The following is a 10,824-nucleotide window of genomic DNA, read 5'->3' on the forward strand; positions in this document are numbered from 1 at the left end:
CCGCATCTACGCAATTAATAATTATACTCTAGTGCCAGCTAAACACTAAAGCAATCACTATATAATTAGGAACTAACCAAGAATAATTCTCACGAAGCAAATCTCAATTACTTAGAATGATATTTCTATTAAACCAGAGTAATTAACAAAGTAAAAGAATAAGGAGAGGATTACCAACAACTCCGGGATTCCTCCAACTTCTTCTACTTTACTATCTCCTATTCCAAGTATACTATAGAACATGTAAATAACCTAAAGTATACTTAGAGCCTCTTGTAATTTAGCTCTACATCTTGGTGTGTGTTTACAAGGAGGATGAGAGGGATATTTATAGGTGGAGAAGTGCCTTGGGAGAGTGGAGATCCTCCAAGCATCCAAAGAGCATCTTCACTCTTGTGTTGCCAAGTATCCATACTTATGATGGTTTCTACCAGTGAAAACGGTCATAACAGTCATTGGGAAGCGGATTGCTACCGAACTGGACTTAGGCAGAGCCAACGGCCTCACTGAGGGTTTGGCCGAACCCGAGACGGCTCCATTCACTCCGGTTTTTGGCCTGCACATTCATTTTGGGCCCCTCAATCCGTTGGTATGAATGTTTGGCCCATTTGGAGGTCTTTGATTGGGTTTTTGGGTCCAAAACTCCTTAAGTTCGGATACCAGTTTGATTCTTCTCCTCCTTCATGTATATTTCCTCTCAACTTAGGTAGTTTGTCACCTGCATACGAATATACACCAACACTCGTGGAAATTGTTTGAAATAAACCCTACCACTATGTTGGATGTTTCATATTTATGGTCTTATGCAGGTATTGACGACGTTAATTTGGTACTTAACAACTGTCAACAAACATATAGTGGGACCTACATGTCATAACACCAGAGAAGGAGCTGGGCTGAATGGCCAGTCAGGTTCGAATGAACCCCTGGTTCGGCCAAACCACCAGCTGGCCCAACCAGGCCCATTTTTCACCAGCTGATAGTTATCATAATCCTATGACGGTTGTGGCCGTTAATACCAGTTGAAACTGTCATCAGAAGGGATACATGGCAAAGGGAGAAGGAAGATGCTCTTTGGATTCTATGGAGAATATTCCTTAGCATCTCCACTCTCTCAAGTCACCTCCACACTATAAATACCCCTCTCCTCCTTCATTCTCACACACACCAAAGCATGAGCTGAATTATAAGAGGCTCTATTGTACTTTATTGTATACTAGATTAAGTAGAGAGTAGAGTAGAGTAGAGGAAGTCAGAGGAATTCTGGAGTTGTCGGCAATCCTCTTCTTATTTGTTTTACTCTATTAATTACTCTGCTTTAATCGAATATCATTTTAAGTAATTAAGATTTATTCTGTGAGAGTTATCTCTTGGTTAGTTCCTAATCAATGTACGGGATCATTGTTCACTATAGTCCATTAAAATATAGTGATTGCTTTAGTGAGTTATAAACACTAAAGTAGTTATTAACTACGTAGACGTAGTTTCTGGGTAGTTAATTTTTGGTGTTTGCTTCATCTCTCACAGTAGGTTTGAGGTGGGTGTGGAGGTGGTAATAGCTCTAAGTAGACTAAAGTCCTCCCTAGATCGGAGGGTATCCCAAATTTGTGGTTTTCAACATTCGTTCGGAGGGTATCCCAAATTTATGGTTTTCAACATTCGTTCTTTGGATTTGCTCATTATAGTGATATATGTGTGCAATGTACTTGGTAGTGTCACAATTTTTTTAACTATATTTGTGGTAATGGGGATTTTTAGATGGTTTTGTTGGATGGATGGATGAAAAAATAGACTTAGGCATTAATGACTTATTAATTTGATGGACCAGAGGCTTTAAGTTAAATTTTTAGGTTTGAATTATATGAAGGGGAGGCGAATTTGGTAGCATTATAGAAATTTATTAAAGTTAATTAGAACTAGGTTGGGTTGTATGATGGAGTATTTGTAATATTTTGATGTTTAATGCACTAGTAAAGTTGTTGGTACTTTTGGATGTGGATTAAATATTTTTCGTGAAGTAGTAGCTTTGGGACAATCTAAGTTATGCATTGGTTATAATATGTTAGTTTGGACTACGTTTAGGAAGGAAGATGTAATTTTAGTTGTAAAGCCACATTTTATTCTTTGGTGTAGATGGATCGAATTGTTCATGTTTACTATGGTGGTAGAGTGGTGAAACCTTACGTTGGTACACATGTTGAGTTTAAGGATATGTCATTGAAGACCATTTCGTTTCCCACCCACCCAACTCTATATAACTAATTAAGGTCACGAGTGAAAGAAGTTCTTGAATGGATCGACGATAATGTGGAGATTCGTTTTTATAGGAGGTTTTCGTTTCCCACCCACCCAACTCTATATAACTAATTAAGGTCATGAGTGAAAGAAGTTCTTGAATGGATGGAGGATAAATGTGGAGATTCGTTTTTATAGGAGGTACGATGTTGTAAGGGTATAAGTATATATTAAATATGCTAGGTCAGTTGGAATGGTAAATTTACTTTGATTTGGTAAAAGAGTTGGTATGAGAAGGCTTGGATGGACAAGGAAAGCGAGAAGACTTGGATGGGCAAGGAAAGAAGAGGGGAGAGATGACCATCAAAGAGACGTTGCGGTAGTGATCTAAGTGAACATATAAATATGAGAAGACTTGGATGGGTAAGGAAAGCGAGAAGACTTGTATGGGCAAGGAAAGAAGAGGGGAGACATGACCATTAAAGAGACGTTGCGGTAATGATCTAAGTGAACATATAAGTACAAGAGGGGCTTGATCTTAAGTGAACATTTTTCGGAAGATCTAAGTGAACATATAATTCATACCTAAAAATTTAACCTAAAGCCTCTAGTCCATCAAATTAATAATTCTTTAATGCCTCCATCTATCCATCCAACAAAACCATTTAAAAATCCACATTACCACATATATAGTTCAAAAAATCATGGCACTACCGAGTACATTGCACACATATATCACTATAATAAGCAAATCCCAAAAATGGATGTTGAAAATCACAAATTTAGGCAAAAAAAAAGTTCTAGGGTTACCCTCCAATCTACAAATTCAACCGATTAAAATTAAAAAAAGATTGGAATTGAGGAGTATACCTTTCTCTTTCTCTTCGATTTCCACAAAAAAATCCCACGAAAAACGACTTCAAATTGAGTGTATTTGATGAGTAGATGTGAGCGGGGAGAGATAGGGAGAAGGGCTTCTCTGTGTGCTCGGGCTGGGGGCTTGGCAAAAATGAGTGGGGGAGGAGAAAGTGGGTGGGGCCCGTGCAGGTTAAGGGGCGGCCCACCTTGGGGGAGTGCGCCAGCACGGCTAGCGCCGTGATATGTGGAACGGTGCCAGTGTGGTTGGCGCCCCTCTTTGCCACGTCAGCCCAACCACGTGCCCTAGTGCCACACTGGCATGGTGACGGCACCAGGGTGGCTGGCGCCGCCATGATGGAGGACGACGCCAGCCTCTCTAGCGCACCAAAAAAGACCATTCCTGTAATAAGTTTTTCCAAAGGTCTATTCGTAAAATAAATTTTAAAAAAGGACCAAAATGTAAAAAATTCAGGAGACTGGAGGGGGACGACACTCGTAGAGGAGAGGTGAGCTCTGGGCCAATCCCGTAGCTTGCCGGCCCGTGTGGTGCCTTGATGTGCGCCGGCCCTAGAGCTCACCGGCCAATGCCGCCTTGGAGCAAGGAGTAGGAGTAGTGGGGATCCACTCCGTCGCCATATCCACGGGAACGGCTCGGCTCGGATCCACCCTGCTCATCGCTTGTCTCCTCAACTGCTTCTACGCCAGAATGGAGGATTCAGAAAATTAGTTCGTTGGTGTCAAATGTTTAGCGGTGTCATAGTATACTAATTATACTTGGATCATAATGTCATAATATATGGATAAGCAATTTAAGCATAGGTTTTGTTGAAAGTCATCGGTATCACCTGATACAGGTCCATACACTGTGGATTCGTCCCCGGTGCTAGATCGATCGCTCTCATCACCTCCTTGCCACCATGACGACCTCACACCGTACGTACACCGTACCGAGACTGGATACAAGCTAGCATGGACAGTGATATGTTTATGGTGTGATAATATTGGCTAAATCAACTTCCGCTCAAGTCTCAACTACGGATGAACGCCTATCTGTTCTTGATTTTATGGCAGAGAGATTAATTGCTTCAGGTGTCGTGCATACATACTGGGTTTGTTTGATTAAAAACTACTAGTACTCCCTCAGGTTAAAAATAACTAGGAACAAGTACGAATTACCCCCCTCAACTATCGCAGCCGACCGAATTACACCCCTAAATTAAAATACCAGGCATTATATACCCTCAACTATTTATACCGGACAAATAACCCCCCTCAACGCTGTTTTGAGTGGTTTTGACTTGAGCTTGCTCACGTGGCGCCAACGTGGCAATCCAGTCAGCGAAAAAAATAAAAAAAACCTGGGTCCCACCTATCATTCACCTCAACCGAATCATTCCCCGTGGTTCTCTCTCGTGCATGGCCCACGCGGCAGCGGCCAGCGGCAGAAACGGAGCACGCATTCTCACGGCAGCCGGCGCTGGAAGCGGAGCACGCCCGCGCGGCAGAGGAGGCGAAGCACGCCCAGGCAGCCAGCTGCGGAGCCGTGGAGGAGGAGGTGGACTAGGTGGCCGGTGGCGGAGGCGGAGCGTGGCCGGGCGGTGGCTGGCGGAGGCAGAGACCGAGGATGAGCCGCGTCGGACTTACGCGAGAAGGCTGGGGAGAGGGGCGACGCGGCGGGGTGGCCGTGGAGGCCGGCAACTACGGAGGCGAGGGCGGCGCGGTCGGCGGCGAGGCTGAGGCAGCTCGAGATCGCGGGTGAGCTCCATCGGCGCGCGCCGCCTCCCCCATCTCTCTCTCTCTCGCTCTCCTGACTCCCATGTTCCGTCTCTGTGCAGAGGTGAGGGCGAGGAGCAGCAGGCGGATGGCGCTGAGGACATTGGAGGCAGCAGGCTACAACGACGAGTTTGCCGCCCATCCTTGTTGTCCTCATGCCCGGTTACTCCGACCGCCGCCGCGTCCTCCGCGCGCTCGCGGCGCCGCCCTCGCCTTCACCTTCATGCCGCTGCCGGCACGCGCCGCTCTTGCCTCCGCCTCCATGCCGCCGTCGGTCAAGCCGCCGTGCTGTGTTGCCCCGTCTCCCGCCGCCACCGCACGCTTCAGAAGAGGAGGGAGAAGAGCGCCCGTTGCGTTGCGCTCTCAGGCCGGCCGCCGCGCGCTTCCTTAGAAGGGATGGAGAAGAGAGATGGGTGGGGATTCTGACTAGTGGGCCCTAGCGATTCTTTTTTTAAAAAAGGGATGACTGGACTGCCACGTGTGCTATTTGAACCCTAAACCGCTTGCAACAGTGCTCAGGGTGGTGTTTTGTCCGGTATTGAAAGTCTGGTTTTTCAAGTTTAGAGGGGTAATTCGGTCGACCGTAATTGTTCAGGGGGTAATTCGTACTTTTTCCAAATAACTATAGTTCTAGACAAGATTGATATCAAACTTTAATTACTTTGACTATGAATAACTTCTAATATATTTGCATAGAAAAATGGAAACTACATGTAATAAAATTATTTGTTGATATTTTCTCTTTATATTGTAATAAAAAATAGTGGCCAAAGTTAATTTTTGGAGATAATGTTATTGCCCGAAACGACAATTATTTTCAACTGCACCTGCACGAAGTACTACCTCTGTTTCCTCATGTGTGGATGTTGGTTACAAAAACGTCACAAAAAAATTGGAGGGAGTAACAACTGGCAGGCAAGAAAGTAATTATAAGTAAGTACAAGTTAATTGCAAATTAGTGATCAATGATTTTTTTGAGTTACTCATCTGCACCCGCACCATAATTATAACTACTAATGTTAACAATTCATTCATTTGCAAATACAAGCACCAGCAAGCACAAATGCATAACAATGTTTTTTTTTTATCAAACCATTCATGGCATCAAGCAAGCTAATTAAGAAAAACATTTTATGGGTAAATAAGGACAAGCTTTAGGCTTTAGCTCACTTTGAGTCTTCGATCATGCAAAATTTACTACTAGCTGCTTCTATGAACAAAACGGAGCATTAAAACCCTAAACCCACATGCAATTAATTAATTAACCAGCGGCGCCGCTAATGAGGTTTTAACAGCATGCGATAGTAACACACCTAAAAGGAATAATCCGAGACATCTAGCTCAGGAACTTCTTCTTCCTGCTCCGGCGGCGGCGGCAGCGGCGTGGCTGTGGAGGCCAGCGTGCTGGCGTGGCGGCGGACGCTGTCCCTGAGCCGCTCGAGCGCCCTGACGAACTCCGGCAGCTCCGCCTCCCCGAGCGCCTCGACGTCCGCCTCCCACCAGAGGGTCCTCCCCGCCATGGCCTGCGTGACCTTGTCCCCGACGTCGCGCATCCGCGCCTGCTCCGCCGCCACCTGCGCCTTGGTCTGCTCCTCCGCGCGCCTCAACGCATCCAGCTCCTCGGGGTCTGCGACGACGACGTCGTCGCCGCCGCCGCCGCCGTCTTCGACAGCCGCGGGGGCGGGGTCGGCGCCGTCGGCGTGGAGCGGGTCGAAGCGGCGGACGACGGCGTCGACGGTGGGTTGACCGAAGGCGAAGACGTTGCCGGCGGAGGAGAAGGCGACGACGGCGACGGAGGCGCCGCAGAGCGTGGACAGCTCGGACGCCTTCTTGAAGAGCCCGTTGCGGCGCTTGGAGAAGGTCACCTGCCGCCGCCCGCTGTTGTCGATGCGGCGGATCTCGATCCTCTGCCTCCCCAGGCTCGGCCTCCCACGCGATCTCACCATCGCCCTCCTGCTGCCTTCTCCTTCTCTGTGCTGCTCTTCTTTGCGCTCTGCGCCTCAAAACCTCGACGCCGTAGATGCACTGCAATGCGAATGACGATGGAGGACGCGATCGAGGAGTAATAATTAGTGCAAGTGTTTCCAAAAATGGGGCGGGAGGAAGACGCGACGGTGATTCGCGAATTCTTTTTTGAAGGAAACATGATGCGTAACTTGCGTAATTACCGGTATCATGATTTCTACTGCCATATATAGTTATATATACTGGGTGAGGTCCTGTGAGGAGACAGGCAACGATCGGTAATTACCCTGTCAATTTCTCCCCATTTTTATTTATAATAATTAATTAAAAACACTTCTATATCAATATATCTTAATCTTAATCTCTATCTCTACTACTTAAAAAATTGAAAACGTTTCCGTCGTCCGTAATAATGAAAAAAGGGTTAAAAAAACATAAAACAAAAAAAAAGAAAGTCCGATTCAATTTAACGCTTCATGCGAGTCCGCATCAAATTTGGACCCAACTCCTGAAGAAAACACTACTACAAGAACACAAGAACATATTTCATCAACAACAATGACAACACAAGAACATCATAAGCTCAAAAACACCGACGCTGGAAAAGGAGGGTGCTGCCGTCGCCATCAAACCGCCGCCGTCGTCGCAGGGATGTCAAGCTGCCGCCACCTCCCCTCCCGCTAGATCCGGCGGAGGGGAGGGCGCCGCCCCTGCCCGCCACCATGGAGGGGGAGGGGGAGCGGCGTCGCCACCGGTGGGAGAGGGGGAGGGGGAACAGTGTCGCTGGCGCCATCATTTTGAGAGAGAGAGAGAGGTGTCGTTGCTGGGACGCCGGGCCGCCGCTGGGACACCGGGCCACCGCTGCCTCCCCTCCCGCTAGATCCAGCGGAGGGGAGGGCGCTGCCCCCTGCCCACTACCTCTGCTCCTCCCGAAAGGGAGGGCGTCGCCGCTTGCCGCTGCCTACCACCGTGGGAGGGGGATGGGGAGCAACGCCGCTGCAGCGGACGGGAAGAGGCGCCGCTGACGCCGTCGTTTTAAGAGAGGGGGGAGGGGAAATGATTTCAGAGTTAGGGTTTGGGCTGCTGAACTTTTATATAGATCCAAATCAATAGGGACCGAAGATCATATCGGATGGCTGCGGCTTCTCCCGCGTCGGGCCGCAGTTCCTAGAAAACCACACAATTGGCTGCATTGTGGGCCGCATATACACTCCGCACAGAATAAGTTCAATTTAGGACCCTTAGGGCTGAGTTCTTTCCTTCTAAGACTACTAAACGACGCATTTTTCACAAAAATTATCTATATGAAAGTTGCTTTATAAAACATATAATCTATTTTTTAAATTATGTTTTGCTAATACTTAATTAATTATATATTAATAAACTATCACGTTTTCCGTGAGAGTACTCCCTAAGAAAACGAAAATGGCTAATCTCTACTACCTAAAAAAATTGAAAACGTTTCCATCGTCCGCCTAAAATAAAAAATAGCGAAAAAAGTTCGATTGTATGTAAAAAGGGAAGAAACAAAGTGCAGCAAAAAAAAGTCCGATTTTTATCCATTTTCATCGTTTATACGTTCTCTATCTCTAATCTAATCTAATCTAATCTAATCTAACTTTCCAAATACCTAAATACCTATACCTAATCTTCCGGTGAAATTTTCGTCCATCCTCACCTATTTTTATCCGCAACATCCCAAGTCCAACACACAACAAATCATCTAGAGTCCACATCAAATAACACTTCACCTTCGGTTACCCTGAAGAGTACGAACGGGAAATTTCAATTCGCGGGCTGAAGAATAAATGCTGTAATTATGTCTGTATTATCAAAATTAGCAATTAAGCTCTAAAAATTTGAAATATGAAGAATTAATTATGTTTGTAATCAATTACGAAGAATTTTTTAAAAATAAATCCAACCATATATTTTTTTCACACTTATTTTACTTGTTAATTAATTTAATTATACACCTACCATTTAGAAAAATCCAAATTTTTAAGGAAATTTGTATTTCAATTAATTACATAATGTAATTTTTTTCAACTTTTCCTCAATTTTCTAGTCTTCACACTTTCCGTAGCAACCACAAGCACTTTTGCTAGTAATTATTAATCTTGATAACATCTTTTTGACACATATATCTTTTGAGAAATAAATTCAATATCATACTCCGTGCTCAATCACACTAAAGCATATCGCTTTCTAACTTCATGGTCAAATTTAGTTGGTAGCGAAGCCTGATTTGTCAGCCTATCCTGCCTCCCCAATCGAAACTGCCAACTGACCTCTCGACTTGGATAACTGCCACTACTACAAAAGTAATTTTTTTACGAGGCCCCATCTTTTTTACATGCGGACCATAGCTAGTGGCGTATGCAAAAATCGAACAGCATTTTCCCATATGGCTGCTTAAGACGCCCATATAGAAAAATCGATTTTTCCATACGGGCCTCTTAAGAGATCCGCACACAAAAATAAGGTCATTTTTGCATGCGGCTCACTTAAGCGCCCGTATGAAAAAATCGATTTTTCCATATGAGCGTCTTATGGAGCCATATGCGAAAATAAAATTTCAAAAATTTTAAAAAATTGAAACTAGTGCATCTCACTCATATGATCTCCAAATTGGATGATTCTTTTTCCTAAATGTTTCTAAAATCATGCTCTATCATGTTATTGTATTTTTACTGCTATTATTTTGGGCACTTTTTGTGTTGACTTTGTGTTTATCAATTAAAATTTGAATTTCAAAACTTTTTAATATTTTGAAGCAGTAAATGATTTTAGTTGAAAAAGTCATCAACAACAAAGTTGTATAACTCATCAAGATCTATAACTTTTATTTTGGTCATTTCTTCATCCGACAAAGTGATAGTAACATTTTCACAAAATTTACATATCTCGCTTATAGTTTATAAAACTATATAAGAGATATGTTCATTTTGTGAACAATCTTACAAATCACTTTGTCGGATGAAGAAATGACCAAAATAAAAGTTATAGATCTTGAGTTATATCACTTTGTTTTTGATGACTTTTTCAGTTGAAATCATTTAGTATTTGAAAATGTTATTTGAAGTTGTCATAATTTGAAATTTAAATTCAAACTGTTCAAACAAAGTTATATAGAAACATGACCAATACAAAAGTTGTAGATCTTGATAAGTTATATAACTTTGTTGTTCACAACTTTTCCATTTGAAATCATTTACTATCCAAAAAATTATTCGAATTTCTTATATTATAAAATTTAAATTTTATATAGTTCAATCAAACTTGGATGGAGAGATGACCAAAAGAAAATTGATAGATCTCAACGAGTTCTACAACTTTGTTTTTGACAACTTTTTCATATGAGTTCATTTAATATCATAAAATTTGATTCGAAATTCTCATATTTTTAAATTATTTTTAATGACTATTTTCGCATGCGGTCCACTTAAGGAGCCGTATACAAAAATCTATTTTCGCATCCGGCTCCTTAAGTGGTCCGCATGCAAAAATATATACCACCCCAACTTTTTCATCTCCCTCCACTCCCTTTTCCCTCCCACCTTCAATTTTTTTCTAACTCATCTCCCCCTCTCTCTTCCCTCTATTTTTTTTACCCTCCCCTCTCTCTCTCCTCTTCTATCCTATCCTCTCTTTCTTTTCTCCTCTCCCTCTCCCTCTCCCTCTCCAAGAGCACCGATGGGCGGCGATGGCGTCGGTGGGCGGCGGATCTGACGGCGCCGCCCTCGGGAGGGCCGGATCCGCCGCCCTAGGGAGCGGCTGCGGCTACGGCGATGGCCGGCGCGCAGCGGGGGCGGCGAATCCGGCGAGTGGGCATGCGGCATCGGCGACCTAGCTCGGCGAGTGGGCGGCCTCGGCGACCTCTGGCCTTCCATGACGGCGGCGGGAGCGGTTGGCAGCGATGCGGACGGTGGGCATCCTCCCGCCCGGATCTGGCGGCGGGAGCGGTCAGCGAGGATGCGGGTGGCGACATGG

At 44.5% G+C, this 10,824-nt stretch overlaps 1 protein-coding gene across 1 annotated transcript; it reads right to left on the reverse strand.

Annotated features, from left to right (window-relative positions):
• Positions 1 to 6,179: 6,179 nt before the first annotated feature.
• LOC127776958 (agamous-like MADS-box protein AGL61) lies at positions 6,180 to 6,812 on the reverse strand. Its single transcript, XM_052303502.1, has one exon. It carries the CDS (start codon positions 6,810 to 6,812, stop codon positions 6,180 to 6,182), a length of 633 nt encoding a protein of 210 aa, XP_052159462.1.
• Positions 6,813 to 10,824: the final 4,012 nt, after the last annotated feature.

This window comes from Oryza glaberrima, chromosome 6 (genome assembly GCF_000147395.1).
Source record: "Oryza glaberrima chromosome 6, OglaRS2, whole genome shotgun sequence".
Classification (NCBI taxonomy): Eukaryota; Viridiplantae; Streptophyta; class Magnoliopsida; order Poales; family Poaceae; genus Oryza; species Oryza glaberrima.